Source organism: Antechinus flavipes, chromosome 1 (genome assembly GCF_016432865.1).
Source record: "Antechinus flavipes isolate AdamAnt ecotype Samford, QLD, Australia chromosome 1, AdamAnt_v2, whole genome shotgun sequence".
NCBI classification, from domain to species: Eukaryota; Metazoa; Chordata; class Mammalia; order Dasyuromorphia; family Dasyuridae; genus Antechinus; species Antechinus flavipes.
Genome location: NC_067398.1, coordinates 8,777,654 through 8,799,834, shown reverse-complemented (window position 1 = coordinate 8,799,834; position 22,181 = coordinate 8,777,654). Strand labels below are relative to the sequence as shown.

General features: G+C 43.1%; 1 protein-coding gene across 2 annotated transcripts in view; it reads right to left on the bottom strand.

The window, feature by feature from the left end:
• AMPH (amphiphysin) overlaps positions 1-22,181 on the bottom strand; it is a 184,780-nt gene that overhangs the window by 43,211 nt on the left and 119,388 nt on the right. For both annotated transcript variants that reach the window (XM_051978706.1, XM_051978716.1), the window contains exons 6-11: positions 16,885-16,992; positions 15,838-15,923; positions 15,071-15,146; positions 14,089-14,171; positions 8,618-8,756; positions 6,580-6,708 (exon numbers count right to left, since the gene is read on the bottom strand). In XM_051978706.1, the coding sequence (XP_051834666.1) occupies positions 6,580-6,708; positions 8,618-8,756; positions 14,089-14,171; positions 15,071-15,146; positions 15,838-15,923; positions 16,885-16,992 (621 nt within the window). The remainder of the gene's footprint in view (positions 1-6,579; positions 6,709-8,617; positions 8,757-14,088; positions 14,172-15,070; positions 15,147-15,837; positions 15,924-16,884; positions 16,993-22,181) is intronic.

Genomic DNA, 22,181 nt, shown 5'->3' with positions numbered 1-22,181 from the left:
AGCTTAAGGCCACTTAGAAAGGACCTTGTTAGAGATAAGTTAGGAAGGGAAAATAAATGGATCAATTACTCATTAAATATCCAATCTTCTTTTCTTCTGTCTCTGCTATAAACAAAAGAGAAGTGAAGGTCAGACCTAGAATAGGATCACAGATAAAGAGCTGGAAGGCACCTAGGAGTCCATCTAGTCTAATCTCATTTTACAGAGAAGGAAACAGGCTCAGAGAGGTGAAGTGGTTTTTTTTTTCAGGATCACAAATGCACTGTCAAAGGCATGATGGAACCTCCAGAAGTAGTGCTCTTCCCATTCACTTGACAAAGGAATGAGCTCCCTGTCATTGGAAATGTTCCAAGGGAGTCTAGATGGGCACTTGCTGGAGACTTGGGGAGACCTTCATCTATTGAACAAGGAATCGATCTACGTAACTTTTAGTATCTCCTCCAACTTGAGCATCCTAGAAGAGTTCTATTAGAGAGGAGAAGGAGGCACAAGGAGACACAATCCTTCATTGTATAAATTTGTGCTTATTAATATCTAGTTGTGAACATTTTATTATCAGGTGAGAAGTACTGCTGGCATTAGCTCCTCCCATTTCTGCCACAGTGACAGATCCATTCCGGTGATGGTGTTAGCAAGTGATGATGTTATTTTCATTCTGACTTATTGGAGAGCAGAGTTAGGGGAAAGAATAAGGAAAGAATAGCTCATCACCTTTCGGGAGTAGATCCAGAACAGCTAAGAGGTTGTGAAACCAGCAGATGGATTATTTTTCCTAAAGATCTCCTTCATCCATTATGTTTTTTGGATATTCCTAAGGAACTCAGGGTCCAAGAAATGGTTCATCATCCTGGCAATGAGATAAGATTTCTCCTTCTAATCCCCTTATTATTAAAGAAACTGAGGCTGAGAGGGTTAATAACTTTCTTAGGGTGCCTTAGGGAGCATGTAAATGTCTAAGGCAGGAGACCAACAAATTCAAGTCTGGTGTCCTATCTCCTAGATACCCTGTGGAGTCCCTTCCAGTTTTTACTTTCTGATCCCATCCCTTCTGTAAAACCAACCTATCTTTTCTATTCAAAGGAGAAGCTCATTTGGAGAGAAACTACTGAAAGAATTAAGAAAAAATTAATTGAAATCAGATACCCTGTGTATACAAAGCATGTTTTCCAGGGAAGCAAAGCCCATTTAGATCCATGCCAGTGCTCTAATTTGCAATATCCTGTTTTCCCTCAGCTGCTCTTGCATCTTCCCTTTGTGATTCTGCTTATTCTCTCTTATCTATTCATTTGTGTGCTGCTAAAAATAAATGAGAGCTCCTCATGATGCTTCCATCCCCTCACTCCTCACGTGTCACAGCTCTGCAGAGAATTCTGCCAACTCCCCCGGGGCAGGTCTAATACAGGTGCCCTTAGTCTAGTGACTTCACTAGCGAATGTCCCAACTACCCCAGTGATAAGGGGCAGGGACCCCGATTGCATGTCAGTGGGATATAGGTCATACGATGGTAGACGTGGACTTTGGACCAGAAGGAGCCTTGGAGGTTGTGAAGGCCGTTCTGGTGGCCACAGACATGAAGAAGGACAGCATCTTTGGAAAAAAAGATGGACCAGCCTGCTGCTTGTGTACCCCCTCCCTCAATCGGATCTCTTTACAATCCAAATGGCTTTGTTAATGTTCTCGTTTTTGTTTGAGAGCCAAGAGAACTTAGAAGTCTCCATCAGATTGCGAATTACTCTATTTCTATACATTCAAAGGCTGCTGGGATATAATGATAATGATGATGACAGAAACTGGCATTTTTAGAGAACTTGGAAGCTTTCAAAGCATTTTATGGCCATGAGCAACAATGCCCCTGTGAGGGAGGGACTCCCAGTATTTTTATCCCCATCTTAGAGGTGAGGAAACTGAGTCTCTGAGCGGTGTCCATGATAGGCTCTCATAAGTGAGCTTAAAAAGTCATTTAGTCCAACACTGAATTGGGAGATAATGGTTTTTGTGAAATGTGAGAGAGCTCTCTCCTCCAAAAGGGATTGATGGATGTCAGAGTTCACCCAAAGCTGGTGCTTTCTGTGTCTTTCCACCATGGGGCCCTTTGCACCATTTTTCAAACCAAGGAACTTAACCTTCATAGCTACATCCTTATGGACAGTAAGAAGCTTCTATGGCAGGAGCAGGGATTTAAGCTGGAAGAGATCTCCAGGGTCATCTTGTCCAGTCCCGTCAGAGGCCAAGAGGAGCAAAATTTGCTCCAAGTCATACAAGTACTAAAGGGTAAATCTGCAATTCAAACTCATATCCTCTGACGAGAAAACTGATTAACTTTCTACTTCGATTCAAACAAAAAAAATTTCTGGATATTTTAAATAAAAGTGATTTGGGGCCCAGCTGGGTTGCTATCTCAATCCTTCACTTTGCATGTGACAATAATACCAGATATAATTAGTAGAAATGCTTCAAATCTTGGGCTAATCCATCTGCTGCAAGATGTTGCTAATACTTAGATTAAGAAAAAGAATTAAAACTTATACTGAGGAAAATGTCAAAAAGTAAAGGAAACAAGGCAAAAAAAGGCAAGGCCAGCTAGTTGAGAGCCGTGAAATCGCAAAGTTGGGAGGATCTTCAGTGGACAGTTAGTCCATTCTGGAACTGAGCAAGAATTGCCTGAACAACTCACCCAAGTCACCTCAGGCTGAAGCCCTAGTGACGAGGGACCCATTCCCTTTAGGCAGGCCCTTTCCACACTGGGAGAGCTGCAAATGTAAGAATTTCATGGTAGGCTCTCATAAGAGAGCTTAAAAAGTCATCCAGTCCAACACTCAATGTCTGGTCTAAATTCAGCTCCCTGCAATTGCATTCATCATCCTAGTTCTGTCCTCTGAGGCCAAAGAGGACAAGTAGAGACCACGTCCAACTGACGGCCCTTTAAATACTTGGATAGACTGTCATGGCGTCTCCTCCAGCCTTGGAGTCCTCCGAGCCGGCCTGAGGAACCTTAGACCCTTCCTGGGAGTCCCCAGCCTACTACCATTGCTGCTACTCTTACTACTGCTACTACTCTGACTGCTGCTCCTGCTCCTGCTGCTGCTATTAGTATTACAGCTGCTGCTACTGTTATTGCTGCTGCTGCTGCTATTACTGCTGCTACTATGATTACTGCTGCTGCTGCTATTAGTATTACAGCTGCTGCTACTATTATTACTGCTGCTGCTGCTATTAGTATTACAGCTGCTGCTACTATTACTGCTGCTGCTGCTATTAGTATTACAGCTGCTGCTACTATGATTACTGCTGCTGCTGCTGCTATAGTATTACAGCTGCTGCTACTATTATTACTGCTGCTGCTGCTATTAGTATTACAGCTGCTGCTACTATTATTACTGCTGCTGCTACTATTACTGCTGCTGCTACTATTATTACTGCTGCTGCTGCTATTAGTATTACAGCTGCTGCTACTATTACTGCTGCTGCTGCTATTAGTATTACAGCTGCTGCTACTATTACTGCTGCTGCTGCTATTAGTATTACTGCTGCTGCTACTGTTATTACTGCTGCTGCTGCTATTACTGCTGCTACTATGATTACTGCTGCTGCTGCTATTAGTATTACAGCTGCTGCTACTATTACTGCTGCTGCTGCTATTAGTATTACAGCTGCTGCTACTATTACTGCTGCTGCTGCTATTAGTATTACTGCTGCTGCTACTGTTATTACTGCTGCTGCTGCTATTACTGCTGCTACTATGATTACTCCTGCTGCTGCTATTAGTATTACAGCTGCTGCTACTGTTATTGCTGCTGCTGCTGCTATTACTGCTGCTACTATGATTACTGCTGCTGCTGCTATTAGTATTACAGCTGCTGCTACTATTATTACTGCTGCTGCTGCTATTAGTATTACAGCTGCTGCTACTATTACTGCTGCTGCTGCTGCTATTAGTATTACAGCTGCTGCTACTATGATTACTGCTGCTGCTGCTGCTATAGTATTACAGCTGCTGCTACTATTATTACTGCTGCTGCTGCTATTAGTATTACAGCTGCTGCTACTATTATTACTGCTGCTGCTGTTATTAGTATTACTGCTGCTGCTACTGTTATTACTGCTGCTGCTGCTATTAGTATTACAGCTGCTGCTACTATTACTGCTGCTGCTGCTATTAGTATTACAGCTGCTGCTATTAGTATTACTGTTGCTGCTGCTATTAGTATTACTGCTGCTGCTACTGTTATTACTGCTGCTGCTGCTATTACTGCTGCTACTATGATTACTGCTGCTGCTGCTATTAGTATTACAGCTGCTGCTACTATTACTGCTGCTGCTGCTATTAGTATTACAGCTGCTGCTACTATTACTGCTGCTGCTGCTATTAGTATTACTGCTGCTGCTACTGTTATTACTGCTGCTGCTGCTATTACTGCTGCTACTATGATTACTGCTGCTGCTGCTATTAGTATTACAGCTGCTGCTACTATTATTACTGCTGCTGCTGCTATTAGTATTACAGCTGCTGCTACTATTATTACTGCTGCTGCTGCTATTAGTATTACAGCTGCTGCTACTATTACTGCTGCTGCTGCTATTAGTATTACAGCTGCTGCTACTATTACTGCTGCTGCTGCTATTAGTATTACTGCTGCTGCTACTATTACTGCTGCTGCTGCTATTAGTATTACAGCTGCTGCTACTATTACTGCTGCTGCTGCTATTAGTATTACAGCTGCTGCTACTATTATTACTGCTGCTGCTACTATTACTGCTGCTGCTACTATTATTACTGCTGCTGCTACTATTACTGCTGCTGCTATTAATATTACAGCTGCTGCTACTATTATTACTGCTGCTGCTACTATTACTGCTGCTGCTATTAGTATTACTGCTGCTGCTACTATTATTACTGCTGCTGCTACTATTACTGCTGCTGCTACTATTATTACTGCTGCTGCTACTATTATTGCTGCTGCTACTATTATTACTGCTGCTGCTACTATTACTGCTGCTGCTATTAGTATTACAGCTGCTGCTACTATTATTACTGCTGCTGCTGCTATTAGTATTACAGCTGCTGCTACTATTATTACTGCTGCTGCTACTATTACTGCTGCTGCTATTAATATTACAGCTGCTGCTACTATTATTACTGCTGCTGCTGCTATTAGTATTACTGCTGCTGCTACTATTATTACTGCTGCTGCTACTATTACTGCTGCTGCTACTATTACTGCTGCTGCTACTATTATTACTGCTGCTGCTACTATTACTGCTGCTGCTGCTACTATTATTACTGCTGCTGCTACTATTATTACTGCTGCTGCTACTATTACTGCTGCTGCTACTATTACTGCTGCTGCTATTAGTATTACAGCTGCTGCTACTATTATTACTGCTGCTGCTGCTATTACTGCTGCTGCTGCTGCTATTACTGCTGCTGCTGCTATTACTGCTGCTGCTACTATTACTGCTGCTGCTACTATTAGTATTACAGCTGCTGCTACTATTATTACTGCTGCTGCTGCTATTAGTATTACTGTTGCTGCTGCTATTACTGCTGCTGCTGCTATTAGTATTACAGCTGCTGCTACTATTATTACTGCTGCTGCTACTATTACTGCTGCTGCTATTAGTATTACAGCTGCTGCTGCTATTACTACTGCTGCTGCTATTAGTATTACAGCTGCTGCTGCTATTAGTATTACTGCTGCTGCTACTATTATTACTGCTGCTGCTACTACTATTACTGCTGCTGCTGCTGCTACTATTATTGATGTTGCTACTATTACTACTATTGTTGTTGCTGCTACTTTCCCTGCCGAGCCCATCAGTCTCCAATAGACAGTGTTTTGCTTTTTAGAACAGAGGCTCCTTGTGGGCAGCAGCTGACTTCACTTGTGCATTTGGTTTCCGAAGGCTCAGCTCCAGTGCTTAGAACATAGCGAGCACTAGATGAAGGCTTTTTCCCACCCAGCCGCCCATGCATCCATTCATTCTTACTACAATCCTGTGGCTATTATTGGCTGGTTTCTGGCTGCTTAGCTGGCAAGAGGAGCTGCTACAATAATGACTACAGAAGACTGAGGAAGAGATGTGGCCAGTTTGGTTGGGAGGGGGGTTTATGGGCCTGGCCTTCGGTCTCCAAGAGAATAAAGGGCAGAAATAGAATGAGAGCCGTCTCAGGCTATTGAATCCTGTTCTTCAGCTCATTACCAAGCTGAGATGGATTAGACCTTTGTCAACCTACAACAGGGATGGCTGTCCAGATATGCCCGAGCTGCTCTAGACCATCCGGTAGCAGCAGCAGGAGCTTGGAACCCAAGCCACTCACTTTCCATTTGCTCTTAAAACCCTCACCTGGATACGGGGAGGGACCACATGCTAATCCCAAGCTGAAGCAGGCAGTCATTCCAGCAGCTCTACTCCTTTTCCTCAGGGGCTTTCCTTCCTGTAGGCACGAGCAATTACCCTGTCCTGGCTTGGGCCGTGGACATGAGTGGACACACACACACACACACACACACACACACACACACACACACAGCATTGTGGGCCCTGCTCTGCCCCACCCTCACAGGCCGGACCACTGACCTGAGAAGGAGTCGTCACGCTGATTTCTGGGACAAAGTTGTCCTCGAAGAGGCTGATGATGTTCTCTTGTTGCAGTTCCTTTGTGGGCGTGACTTTGGGTAGAGGCGGGACAGGAGGCCCTTTCCGCAACTAGGAAAAAAGGATGAAAATGGTAAACGTGTGCAGTCAATGTCAGTGACTGACACACACCTGCAGAACTGGCCTCTCAGGGTTAAGTCCTCCCCTGGAGCACCGTGCCTTCTTCCAGGGAGGCTGCTCCCCTGGCTGGGCCAGAACTTGTACCACAAGAAGGTACCAGGCCCAGGGGAAGAATGTTGGCTCAGAAGCCAGAGATCCTACTGTTAAATCCTACCTGATATTTCCCTACCTACCTGTGGGTCCCTGGATCAGACTTGCTGCCTTCTGGGGCTCCTCACCTCCCCCCAGCTTTAGATCAAGGATCCTCTGAACTCCCTAGAGATCCTGGAGAAGTCCCGGGATTGTGGTTTAGAACATGAAGGAATTTCAAAGACCATCGGGTCTAAGCCACTCACCATTTTATTGGTGAGGAAAACCTGAAGATGTTCAATGCCCTGCTCAAGATCACATATTCAATTATCTGGAGTGGATCACAGAGCCTACATTTCTAGACAGAAATCTCAGAGGTCATTTTACAGATAAGGAAACCGAGGTGCGCGTGTTGCCTGAGGTGATATGTGAAACTATCCAGATAGAAACATAAGCCCATAGAATCACAGTTTTAGAAAGATCATCTATTCTAATTCCCTAATTTTACAGATGAGAAAACTGAGTCCTAGGGAAATAGAATGACTTTCTCCAATTCATATAATTAGGAATAGATTAGAACCCAAATCTCCAGCTTCTGGCCTTCTCTAACGTATATAAAGTCAGAACAAATGCAGACACCTTGGTTGTTAGGTGATGACTTTAAAATATGGGAGTCTGTTAGAGGAGATCAGTGTCAGAGAGAAACAGGTCAAGGGGGTGATTGCCAGGGAGCAAACCCAAGGGTGTGCTTCTATCAGCTACACTAACCTATCATCTCAGCCTCGAGGGACACAGACTGCTGAATGTTAAATACACACGAGAACAGCAAGTGAACAACCCGGCCCAGAACCATTTCTAGATGAACCCCATCAAAAAAGATGTGAAGAAAGAAATCATGGTAATCACAGCAAGAATTCTTGTTTGCAGAAGGCTCCATGCTGGCAGGGAGGGAGGTCTTGCGATCATGGCCCCTTCTTGCTCTAAATCTATGATCCTAGAATCCATTTTACAGATGAGGAAACTGAGTCTTGGAGCACTGATGTAATTTGCAGTAGTCAGAGGCATTAAAAACATCGGTTGTAAAAGGTCTGTTGGATAAAGTGCCAAGTCTGGAGTCAGGAAGACTCGTCTTCTGGCCTCAAACGTGTACTACCAGTGTGATCCTGGGAAAATCATTTAACCTTATTTGTCTCGGTTTCCTCATCTGTAAAATGTGCTAGAAAAGGAAATGGCAAAGCCATTGGTATCTCTGCCAAGAAAATCCCAAATGGGATCACAAAGAGATACAATTAAAAATGACTGGACACCGGCAACCATCAAGGAGAGGGAGCCAATTAGGGGAGATAAGCAACGAGCAGAGAAATCCCAATTGCTAGACCCTATGGGTGATACAAGTGTTCAGGAAGTTCAGAGGAGGCAGCATTTAGGATGAACCTTGAAGAACAGCTTGGGTTTTGGTGGATGAAGATTGAGATCGACACAGTAAGTAGAAGGAATTTTCTGAGCAATATCGTAGACATGGAAGAGAGCATGAGGACGGTTGGCCAATGGGATATTTTCATTTTTGTTAGACTGAAGAATAGCCTGCGGAGATTGGAGGGAGATCAGACTTTGCAGACTGGTCATTCTCTTAGCGACGGTCTTTCCTGATATTCTGGGGGATGTCGTCAGTGCTGAGGAACACTCTTCCTCCATGACAACAGCATCCAATGGAAGCTTCGCTAGCCCTGCCACCTGCTCACCCCTCCTCATTCTCCCTTGTCCCTCTTACCTGTGAAGGTGATTTTGGCCGGGCTGGTGCAGGAGAACTAGGTGCCAGGGTGTGGTTGGGACTAGCGGTTGGGCTGGGCAAGGGGGAAGGCTCCTCCGGTGGTGATGGCGTCTTTGCGATGCGAAGAGGACCGGAATCACTAGACAGAAACAGAGAAAGGAACATCCAGAGCCTGAGCATGAGCTGGGATTTTTTCCTCTCTTTTTAAGCAAATACCAAAAAATCAGTCTTCATTAATAATAGTGATGTAACTCACTTTCCTATAGCCCTTCAAAGTAGTACAAAGCCCATTATTTTATAATAATCCTGGGAGGCTGGCAGTATAATCATTTTACAGATGAAGAAAGTGAGGCTCAGGGGCTTGCATAATTAGTAAAGATCATGGTTGAGCCCAGATCTCCAGACTTTAAGTCTGGTGATGATTCCAATAAACTCTAATAATTCTTAACCAGGGGTCTGGGAAGTTTTTAAAATATATTTGAAAATATATTTTAAATGTATTTCAAAATAATTGGCTTCCTTTGCAAGCCAATGTTTTATTTTATGCATTTAGAACATGGGTTCTGAGAGGGGATCTAGGACACCAAAAATGTTTGAAAGTTCTGACCTAGAACATGTCACTTCTTATAATCCCATTGCCAGATTTTTTAAACTAGATATTTTAAACCATATTAAATGTAGTACATCCTATATCTTCGTGTTTATATTAAATACAGGCCTTTAAAGCATGATAGCTGACATTTTATAGGGCTCTGAGGTTTACAAAGTGTTTTCATATTATCTCAATGAAGTGATAATGAGGAATAAATTGGTTTAGAGTTCATTTTTAGCTGTTCTTGAGAATAAGCTGGTTTAGAGTTCCCATCACTAAGAAAATCTCATACATTCCTTGTGAGGGAAATAAAAATTTTGTTACTATCATTTGGGTATTACACATGAAGAAATGGAGGGAATAAGTTGGTGTAAAGTTCCCATCACTAAGAAAATCTCACAAATTCTTTGTGAGGGAAATAAAAATTTTGTTATTGTCATCTGTATATTACACATGAAGAAATGGAGAGAATAAGCTGGTTTAGAGTTCCCATCATTAAGAAAATCTCACAAATTCCTTGGGAGGGAAATAAAAGTTTTGTTACTATCATCTGTATATTACACATGAAGAAATGGAGGCTTAGACAAGCAAAAACAATTTTCTTAGAATAATAGCAAATAAATGTTACTAGTGGGATTTGAACTCCAGTTTTCCTGACTCTTGGTTAGAGTCTCCCACCACTTCCTGCACTCGTTTATTTCCTAATCAGTGCACAAATTCTTCCTTCTTAGTGTTTGGTCAGCTGTTGTTGGACAAATGACATAATGTCATAGTCAGAGGGATCACTCTTCCTGTGAATTTATGAGTCACACCTTGTGTGTGTTCAAGGATATCATTCAGTGACAAAACTTTTAAGAATTATGGGTAGAGTTGATATCTGCTGACTACTATAGCCAAGAAGGATGCCGAGGGGGTGGGGGTATTCTCTGTTCTCTAGAAGTTTCTATATATTACAATTTGAGGAGAAAGCAGCTTTTTTTGACCTAAGACACAAGCACATGTGGAGGGGTTGCTACAGACTCGGCAGACAAAGGAAATGGAGTCCTTTAGAGGACTCATGGTCTTTAGAGAAAGCAAACACTGCTCATGATTAGGGACAGAAGTCGCCAATCATGGCCGTGACAACCAAGTCATAACAGAAGCTTTGAGAAGGGTTTCTCAGCATGCACTCACCACCTCTTTCTGGGAAGACGTTGGGAAAATGAAAGAAACATGTCAGTAATGAATTCTGAGCCCTCCGTGTCCATCTACCTACCCAAATCATCGTTTATTTATTTTTCATATTTATTTATCTGTATACATGTTGTTTTTCCTCAAAGAATGTAAACCCCTTGAAGGCAGGGACTATTTCATTTTTGTCTTTTCCATCTGAGCACCTGGCCTGATGCCCAACACATAGTAGGCATTTAATAAATACTTGCTACTGGATATTTATCCCCACTACCCATATAAAATAAGCATCTTGACAGCAGGAAGTGTTTCCATTTTGTCTTTGTATTCCCAGGGACTAACATAGTGGTTGGTATGTAATAGGTACTTAAATGCTCCTAGATTGATTTAAACTCAGTTGGCACAGTGCTTAAGAAATGCTAACTAATTGAATGAATAAATATAGGCTCTTTGAGGGCAGAGATCCCTGGAGGGATTATGGGAAGATAGATAAATTAATGCATTGTGGGTAGAGCTCTGAAAGATTACAACCATTTTGGAAAGTAATATGGAATTATGCAAATGATGCCCTAGAGGCCATTGATAAGAAGGAGAGTCCCCATAAACATCAAAATAGAATTGGGAGCACTTTTTGTAGCAAAGAATTGGAAGCCAAGTAGATACTCTTTGAATGGGAACTGACTAAACAAACCATGGTAGATGAATGTAATGGAGGATTATAAGAAACAATGAACAATGAAAATGGAGAATGGATTTACATGTACTGATACAGAGTGAAGACAGAAGATCCAAGGAAACAACATGGAAAGAGCCATCAATACCCAAACACCAAAACTGAATGCTGCAAAAATACAAAGAACAAACCAAGCTCCAAAGAGAGGGGGAAATCTTCCAATTTCACCCACTCCTTTGCAGAGATGAGGAGGCAATGGGTGAGAAACATTGCACATGTCTCCAGGCTTTGGGGATGTATTGATTAGTCTTGCTAATTTAAAGAAAATTGATTTTATTTTTTTTTTTTTATATGGGATAATTTAGAGGGCTGAAACTCTTGAGTCGTTGCACTGAGATAGGTTCAAGCACTTAGGGTTAATTACTGATTGGACAATACTCTATTAGCATATGCTTGGAAAATGGTCCTTCCCACTATCCTGTGCTGGCTCAATGATTGGTGTATACAGAGGACTATAGGAGGGACTAGGGCATGGAGTAAGACTAGCCAGGGTCACTTTTGAAAAAGATGGTTGCGGAGATTCTGCTTCCATCCTGTTCACTTCTATCCCTAAAGACCAAGAATAAAGACTAAGGACTTTTGCTTATCCTGACTCTGGCTGATTCTGGGGTGTCCTGGGTGCTAGCGCGGTCATCACAATAATTCTTTGAGGGAGGGAGCACACTGTAGATCCACTGATCTCACCAGTTTATCTTGTCCATATCTTATTTGTCCATAGTTGTCCACATATACTCTCCTCAATTACATTATGGACTCTGAGAGTGCAGATTGTGTTTTTGCCTTTCTTTGCATCCTTACTATTTAACTAGGTCTGGTGCCTGGTATATAGTAGGTGTTTAAACAATGTTTGTTGACTGATTCTGGATTTTCTCTTATGGATTACATTTCACAGAAAAAGACTAAAGAAACATTCTTCCAGAGCCCTTGTTACTGAAAGAGGTTCAGTGACATGATCATATCTACATACGATATGAATTCAGATCCTCTTAGCTCAGTGCTCTTGCTTGCTTTTATTTGAACCCTATGACACAGGAAAGGACGGATGCCATCTTTAGAAGATGGGACATTGCAGATTCAGGCAGATGCTGCTTGTTGCCATATTGGTGTAAAGCTCTCTCCAGAATTGTCTCAGGTGCTGAAAGAACTAAGGCATCAATGGTAGATGATGCCGATGTCTCACAGGGAAAGGCTGCTAGATATGTTGTGCCACAGTTCCCTCTTATTATCCTGCCTCAATTTCCCTAAATTGTCCTGCCTCGGTTTCCCTGAATCGTTCAGCCTCAGTTCCTAATTGTTCTGTTCAATCCTGCAACACCATCCCTCCCGCCTAATCATGATCCTTCTTTCTTAGACATCATGACCCTAGCCCTTCCCTACTTATCAGAATGTCCAGTGCCTCCCCCATCCTGTCATTATTCTTCTTGATCCCATCTTATCTAAATGTCTGGTGCCTACCCTGTCAGAACTGGACTGATAGTCTATTCCCACTCTCAGTGCTCTGACTTCACCCCTGCCTCAGTCTACTCTGTGGTAGCTTGGAGCCACGTGTATATATACTACATAGGACATACTACATTAGGAGCCGGATGCTTTGGACATCAGTTCCAGGGGTAGCATGCCCCGAGTGCAATCTCTCCCTTTCAAATAAAATATTATAACTCTCTAATCTCTATCTTGCCTCAGTTTCTCAGGCATTGCAGACATATCTAGGGAGAGGCTGACTGGATGCTACTGGGGCAGAAAAATAGATGCACAGAAAGTGTGTTAGCCTGAGTGCCTCAGTGGAGATTAGCCAAATCCAGCTCACTTGCTTTAACCTTGACCCTATGTCTTCCTACTTCCTTATGTTCACTCACGCTCATTTTAAATCTCTCCCATCTACTGGATCTTCCTTATTGTTTACAAAAATGGACAGAATTCTCTTGTCTTTACAAAGTTCACAGGAACACAGCTTGGAGTGTGTTGACACTCCAACTCAAATAGTTAGCCCAGGGTCTGTCATACAGTAGGTGCATAATAAGTGTTTATTTCCCCATTCCTTCATTTCAGATCTCTCCTTTTCATGGCTCAGATTCACCTATTTTGGGGGTGTCTTTCTCACTCTCACTTAGTTTTTTTGGCCTGTTTAATATGGCTTGAACCTACCCCATGGATGTTTTAAGGATTACCAGGGGTCCCTCAACTGCCCAATACAATGTCCTTCTCTCCTTCATCAGAATCTTCAACCTCTTGAAAACTTTTGATGCTGCTGATTATTTTGGTCTTGCATTCTCTCTGTTTTCTTGCTTTTTCCTGGTCCCCCCACCCGCCTCCACCTATCTGGCTCCTCCTTTCCAGTTTTATTTGTAGGGATAAAGGGAAGGTCCACCTACTTGCTCAACCCCAGCAGCAGCAGGCACTGTAGGAAACCCTTCTGTCAAATTTCTTGCCAATCCTCCTTCTCCCTTTTCTGTCCTTCACCTCCCCAGCCCTGCAGAGGAAACCTAAAGAGCCTGCTTCTGGAAAGTGGGCCAGGCCCCTCTGCTCCCCACTGAGTGGACATGGCTGCTCACACATTTGGGTCTCACTATCTGCCATCTTTCCAGCAAGGCTTGCTGTCTATGCTGACACTGCATCCTTCAGATCCCCAGACACTGTCATCTGACGATGGACCCTGAGCACCCCCTAGGGCTTATCGAATGACCTGAGGCGGCAATGTACCACAGACTCTGTCATCTGCCCTGCCACTGGACCATCCCTCGGTTACAACGGGAGCTTGAGAAGAGGGGCTGTGTTGGTTTTTAAATGTCTATTCAAGCCCTTAACACATGCTTTCATTCACTCATTTATTGCTTTCTTGTAACTTTGGGTCAAGATATGACCTGAGAAAGAGACTTTTTAAGTGGAGAATCAGTGTGAGTTCTTGGGGTGTGGGAGCAGTGGGTTCTTAATGAGGCTCCTGGGAATGCCCGGGCTTTTCAGTGGACAGTCACTTACCTGGGGGCTCCCTGGATGGTGAAGGCCTTGTCCGCATGCTGCTCCCCCAGCTTGGTCATCACCTCGTAAAGCTTGTGGCAGAGCTAGGGAGACAGAAGGCACTTGTCACTGGAGGGAAATTATTCCTGTCCTAACTCAAGAATGCTCATGTTTTTCTTATAAAAGCTTATGATTATATTTTAACATATTTAACATGTATTGGACTACGTATCAGCTAGGGGACGGGGTGGGGGGAAGGAGGGGAAAAGTTGGAACAGAAGGCTCTGCAAGGGTCAATGTTGAAAAATTATCCCTGCATGTGTTTTGTAATTAAAAAGCTTTTAAAAAAATTAAAAATTAAATTTAAAAAGTTTATGATTGAGAAACTTCACGTGTATCACAGTACCAGGGCCAGGCAGGTGAAGATGGCTGCAAGATGAGGGCACTGAGAGAGATTTGAAGGTGGGGGCACAATGTGGCTGGCACACGGTTTAATAATAATCTTAAGAATCGATCAATCAGTGGATGCGCTTGAGCAATGGCGGCCGAGTGATCTTCGTTGGGAAACTCAGCTGCCCTTTGAGGGCCACAGAAGGGGACAGTTCAAGCTTTTCCCCAGCATTCTTAATCTATTATCTCATATGTTGAATGAAGAGTGGGGAGAGGAGCCTTCCTAAGATTCCCCCCTCTGAGTCTCAATCGATGACTTTACAATCAGTATAAAGCATGGCCTCTATTATCTTTCTTTAGGAAATAAGAAAGATCTAGGAAAGTTCTCTCCATCAGCCACATCTTTTCAGTCTTTCAGGCAGAGAACACTAAGTAAGCTGCAAGTCTCCCCTGTAAATATGCTTCCAATAGAACAATGAAGAATTAGGCCAAGTTAACAGAAAGGGACCTAGTCTCAGGCAAGGGGGGAATCCCATGCCTGCCAGTCCCTCCAGACAGAAGAGATCTGTCCACTGTCCAATTCACACGGGAAATGATGATTACTGTCACTTACCAGAGCGATTTCCTTGTGGAACTTGGCCTCCAGGCTGGACACATTCTTGAAGGTATTGACGTAAAATCCCACCCGCCTGCCAGGAGGAAGCAAAAAGAGAAGGGAGAAGATCTGAGAGAGGGGGCCATTCAATAACAAGGGGACTCATAAGGGTTAAGGAAACATTTCAGTTACTCTATTCCCATCCAAGTTTTGAAAAAAAAGAGAGGGACAAAATGAGGATTTGTATTTCCGACTGTTTCTAATTTATTTTTAATGAAGTTTCTCTTTAAAATGTTACATTAAAAGATTAATATCAAACATCAATACAACCAATTTGACTTCCCTCATATAGGGTGTATGTACATACACATCTATTTCTTTGATCTGTAACTTCACAGACATAGAGAATTCCCAATGAAGAAACTCCCTCCATCTTTGCAGATTTGTCCAGAAAACTGAAAAACTGAATTCTTCCCTATAATCACATTCTCAGGAGGGGAGATGGTAAGCTTCTGGCCTTGGTTGGCAGAAAGATGATTTAGACACAAAGAGTAGGTAATTTTAGTAGATATCTATTTGTAGAAATAAGGAGTTTTTGCAAATCTCCCAAAAGGACATGGTTTAACTTCTTTGAAAGTCAATCAATTAATTATCCATTGATTAAAATGACAATAATAACAATCTCCTATCAAGCACTGTATTAGGCCGGAGGGATTTAAAGGCAAAAATCTCCACCCGCTTGGTGCTGACGTTCTATCTGACAATGTTCAGACAAATGGCTTTACCTAGACCACAGTGAAGGAAGCTCTTCTTGTAAATCAATGTTGAACTCTTCAAACACTTTCTGGGCTTTTTGAAACTCTTCTTCTGCCTAGAAGGAACAAATGTCTATTTATTTCCATTAAACTAAAAAATGATGCAACCACGTGGATATAAACCAGCATAGCTGGGCACTTTGGGACGAAGCATCCGGCTTGCTGGGTTAGATGCCAAAATTGTTTTTACAAAACTCATCTTAAGTTAGGTCGGCTGGTGCGATGGGGTCCTGGCTCCCTGCTTCCCATGTGCCAGCTAGCCCATCAATCTGATCAGAAAGTAAAGGATCTAACCAGAGGAGACCCCGAAGGGAACTGAAGAAAGAGACATTATATTAAATTCAGTAGGTGCTTAAAATTGGCCCCCATTGGACAAATCCCAGTCCTAAATTCAGTTTCCCTCAGTGTTAGATTAGCAGAGCAGATTTTTTCTTTTTTTCTTTTTAAAGCTTTTTATTTTCAAACGATATGTACAGATAATTTTTCAATATTGACTCTTGCATAGCCTTGTGTTTCAGATATTCCCCTGCTTTCCCCTATCCCTTCTCCTAAATGGCAAGCAATCCAATATATGGTAAAATATATGGTCAATCTAATATGTGTAAACATATTTCTACAATTCTCTTGCTGCACAAGAAAAATCAGGTAAAAAAGAAAGTAAATGAGTAAGAAAACAAAATGCAAGTGAACCACAACAAAAAGAGTGAGAATGTTATGTTGTGATTCACATTCAGTTCCCACGGTCCTCTCTCTGGGTGTAGATGGTAGAGCAGATATTTTCACAGCTGAATAATGTCTTTCAACCAAGATATCGGTTGTCTAAATGTCTCAGACCAATGTGTTATAATGCGAGAAATATACTCATTTCCTACAGCGGGTTAGAAATGAGCAGTCACACAAGCCTGGGATGCTCCTGGATTCTAGACAGAGTTTTGAGGCTTTGATTCTTCCCACAAAGCCATCCAGGTCTCAAGGGGAGGTTGAAAGAGTTACGTGGGCCCTCCCAGCACGTCTTACCTTTGTGATGCGACTTTCATCTCTTCTTTTGGAGCTCTGCAGAGCTTCCAGGTGGTGACGGGCACTGTCATAATCCACCAGCTTTCGGCTCCTCTTGGCTATACGCATCTGCCAACAGAGAGGATTGGGCCTTTACTGAAACGATCAAACCCTAAGAACAAGGTGGACCTAACTAGCTCCTCTGTCTACTTGTAGAAGCTGATAACCAGGGGAAGAAAGAAGAGGCAACAGGTTCCTTGAAGGTTAAAGTTGATGGTTCTTTTTTTGGTCTTGATTTCCCAGGGAATCATAGCAACTTCTCAGCAAAGGCTTATGGGAGTACATTGGCTTGAAGAAAAAAAAATGGAAAGAAAAGGCACCGGGGTAAGAGTAGCAGAGTATCAGAGAGTGGATAGGCTACAGAAACAATTCACACTGCCCACAGAGGACTAAGAATATCCTCCATAACCGGCTTCTTAAACTGTGGTTCACAACCCAATATGGGATCTTATAATTCAATGTAAGGGTTGGGAAATTATGATTTATTATCACTAAATGTTTGATTTGAATACTTATTTTATATACCTATATACCCAGGGTCACATAAAAAATTTCTCAGGTGAAAAGGGGTCATGAGTGGGGAAAAGTGTAAGCAGCACTGCTCTAGAATATAGTGAACAAATGATCATCCAACCTTTGTTAGAAGACCTCCCCTGAAGGAGAATTCACCATTTCCCAAAGCAGCTCATTGCACCTTCCAGTGGTTCTAATTATTGGGAAGATTCTCCTTTCACCATTGCTCCTAGTTCAGGTCTGGTTGACCCTCTGGAGCCAAGCAGCTCAAGACTGATTCCTCCTCCCTATAATGATGTTCCAAGCAACCATATCTGCTCCAAGTCTTCTCTGGGGTAAACATCCACAAGTCGTTCCAGCAGCCCTTGTGCAGAAAGAACTCATGAACTTCATGATCTGGATTGCCTCCTCTACAATGCTCTCTAGTCATCCAAAGTCCTCCAACATTTCAATAACTAGCCTTTAAATCAAGGTTCTAGCTGTATAGAGTGAGCAGGGAACTAGAAAGGGTCTTCCTAGCCTTAGACAATCTGCTTCTCTCTCTCGGGATAAAATTGCACCAGATTTTTTGGCCACCATAATGTGTCATTGAGTCACACTGGATTTCGAGTGCACTAGAATCCCTACATCTTTTGCATACACGCTGTGTCATGTCTCCCATAGATCATCCTTGTGAAATTGATTTTTGAACCCAAGTATTCTTAAGTAGTACGACTTTACATGACAGGAAATGAGTCCTTTAAGACTGGAAATGATGATGACGTTTTATGTTGATCTTTGTCCAGAAGAAGGTCTCTGAGAGTAGAATATATTTGGTTTGATATCCCCATTTCCCAGCACAATGAATGGCTGGTACCTACAGATTGTAAACATGGAGGATATGTTTGATAATGTGAATAGATGAAGCATTTTTTAACTGAGATCTGGGGTGAGAAAAGCAAGGTAATAATTGGACATCCCACTTCTTGTTGCCTCCTGCAGATATAGATTAAACCATATCCCTTTCCGTATCATCTGAAGGCAAGATGTGATTGATGACGATGACCTAAGATTGGCTAGGGCAGAAGATTGGCAATAAGTTAATGGTGGCAATGAGCCAATCTCTACCCATCCATATTTTCCTATGGTGTTTTCCTACCTTTCCTCCTCAACCAACTTTCAACCAATTTAGATTCCCCTGCCCAACTTCCTGCTATTCTTGCTTTCTGTCCTTTCTTTTCTCTTCCCACCTTCTGAGCACAACCAGTTGGTACTAATGGTGGGGAATCTCGTGCAAAATAGGAGACCTTAAAGCCCATGTAGTCTGACATTTATAAAATAGGAAACTGAGTCCCAAGGGAAGCTTGTTTGTGGTCAGACAGGTAGGTAGGATCAGGGCAGGGATTTGAATCCAGGGTATGTGCTTCCAAATTGTGTCCTTTCCCAGAGATGCATCCATCAATAATGTTCACACTCCATGACTACACCCAAATACAAGATATGGTGCTAAACCAGGTCAAGGATACTAGAAACAGCTCAAAACCTAAAGCAGGAGGGACACCTGAAACAGAATGAGACTCATTTTAGTAACTTGTCTACTGGAGCTTCAAGAGATCTGAATGATCAGCTCCTCTGTTAAGCAGCCCCCTTCAGGCAGCCCCCCAGCAGAGATGATGCTAATGAGACTGCCCTTCTGAAAAGACTTTTCTAGGTCCTCTCTGCCTTCTGAGCCTGCAGGATGGCCCTTGGAGCATCCTCGGTGATGACCCACTTTCGTTCTTTGAGGGAGGATTTGATTTTTGGAAATAGCTGAAAAAACTCAGAGGCAAGTCTGATGAAGACAGTGGGAGATTACACCAGGACTGTCTGGGAGTAAAAAACAAAACATGACTGAAAAAAATCTCCTTCTTGCTTGGCTAAAGTCCATTTGCAAATGAGATCTGCACACACTGGAATAAACACCAAGGGCACTACTTTGAGGAGGTTCATAGGTTCCCAGGCAGAGAACTAGAAGAGTGTTAGAGGCCAATCCCATTTTGTCCAACCCCATCACTGTACAGAGGGGAAACTGAGACCCAGGGAAGTGGTGGCAGAATTCAAATCTAGGTCCTCTGACTCTAAATGAGCCTGATTCTACTGTATCAAGCTGCCTCCTCTTAGCAGAATCAAATCCTTTCAGAGTCGGGAAGGACTTCAGTGCTATAGGTACTAGGCAAAATATTCCTTCTATGAGACACTTGACTAATGATAATCTAGTCTTTCCTTGCAGAACTTCAGTGAAGGAACATTCACTACCTCCTAAAGGAGCTCATTTCTCCCATTATATAGTTTTAATTATTAAGAACTTTTCCCTTATAAAGAAAAGACTGTCTCAGGAGAGAACTGGCTGCCCCTCTTTTGAGGTCTTTAAGCAGGAGCTAGAACCCACTCATGGGGGATGTGGTGGTGGGGCCTTACTTTTTTGTATGGGTTGGACCAGATCACATCCAACCTCATATTTTATGATTCTATGAATGCTTAGAAATCACAAATAGCTGGGAAACTGATCTTTTGGGAATTTGCACCCATAATTCCAAGTTCAGCCCTCTGGGGCCAAACTAAGTGTCACACAACAGCTCTGTGAAAAGCAGAAGCCAGCTACCCTGCCCTCTGCTCCCTCAGTCTTCCCTCCTTGTAGTTAAATATGCCAGTTCCTTCAACTGACCCTCGTGTGTCATGGACTGAAGGCCCTTGAGCACCTCGGTTGCGCTAGTCTGACACTTACTAAGTGATACCCCTTTTCACATCAGGGCCCGGCACTGAGCATAATAATCTGGGGGTGGCCTGACCAAGGCTGAGAGTGGGAGTCCCATCACCTCCTTCTTTACAGATTCGCAGCCTCTCTTAATGTCATCCACAATGGCCTTGGCTGACGGAGTGGCCACATCTTCCTGCTGATTCACAGTGAGTCTGTCATCCATTCCAACCCTCCAATTATTTTCAGAAATAAGGCCATTTATCCATGTCTCCTTTGTCTTCCTCTTGGGATGCTGATTATTTTTAAATCAAACGTAAGACTCGACATTTATCACAATACACTTCCCCTCATTTGGACTTCTAAGCTCTACTTCATTCATTCCTAAAATCAGCTTCATCCTTTCCGCTTCCCATCTGGGATTCTAAGGCCTTCTTCAAAGCATCCATCACCGAGGGCAGGGGTCAAGCAATGTTATCTTACTTTTTACAAGACGCACTCGGCTTTTTCCTTCAGTCAGGCCCAATTAAAACTCCTTGGCATTTCCAGCTGATCAGCGGCCTTCTCCCACAAAGAACACAAAGGAGCCTGTTTAAAAGGAAACCGCTAATAGCTGCCCGTTGGAAGAGTGTGTCTTGGCTCGCCCTGCCAAACCATCTTTGGTGGCTGGTGCCCAGGAGCCAAAACAGGATCACAGTGACCTTTGCCAAGAAGTGCCCACGGCTCTCCCTGACTGGACCAAGCTGTTGAGAAGTCTGTTCCATTTGGGAATATGAATTTGGTTGACAGGGCCTCATCCTGCAAACTGAACCAGCTGCTTCGCCGATCCCATCTAACAAAGGAAGACAAAGGCAGAAGCCCGGAGGAGCTCTGAGTCATGGTTCTTATTCATGGACTGGAATAAATATTTTGAAAGTTGCCTGAGGTTTCAGCAGCACGTTCCCTGTTGACTGCAATGGGATTCGTGGTGCCAGGCTTTGAAAAATCTCTCCTCGGGTCTTAAGTCATAATTCTTTGCCACACCTCCGGCCCACTCATTTATTCTGCCCAAATTCAATCACCATGCAATAAGCAAGACTTGAGCCCGGTGTGCAAAGCACTGGTACTTCATTATTTTAAATAATCCACCATTTATGCTACGTGCTCTCCCTGTCCCTGGAGCAGCCCCTCCATAGACACTACACAGCTTCGCGAATGGCTGAAACTATTGCTTGGCAGCCAAGTTCTGAGTAACAAAACTGTAGGCACTTGGATAGTGCCGGGGTCGGCGAGATCTGGAGAGACCCAAGGATGTGAACGTAGAGCTCCTCCAGGGTATTTGCCACAGTCAGCTTTGTTCTAAGAATCCACCCGGCTCAGCTTAGTGACTAGAGAACTGAGACGGGAGGATCTGAGTTCAGATCCTGCATCTGAAGCAGCTTTTTCGGTGTGATCCCAGACAATCACCTAATGTGATTAGATAACTTTAAGAATCAAAGTCAGAGAGCAGCTCAGTTATTGATCTACCTTGGGAAAAGGTGTTTCCCTATTGGATTGTCCTCGTATTAATGACATCAAACAAAAACTATTATGGAAAGTCAGGCAAGCCATCTCTAGGATACAGGATGGGAGAAGAAGTTGGGGTTCTTGAGGAATCTCTCCCGTGGCATGGGTGCAGTTTGGACTAGCAGAGAGACCGTGGGATTTGGACTCAGATGAATAACATCTCAGTGGGGCCACTTGCTGCTTTTCCCTTTACTTCTCGGCTGCAGGAGGGAATCAGAGAATTTGCCCGTGTGACTTTATTTGACTTTTGGGATTCTGGAAAGATGATGGAGGAGGTCAGAGAATTACAAGCTCTCCACATCTCCTCCAAAAACAAGCCAAAATAGTGCAATTGTAGAGCAGTTAAAATCAACAGTTGGGACAGAATAGAAGTCTTTTGGGGACAATCAGAGAAAAGCAGAAGAAAGACACTGGGATGGAGATTTGGCTTGTACGAAGTGTAAATACCTTCAGGTGAATTCTGCCAAATCAGATATGAGTGCAAGGC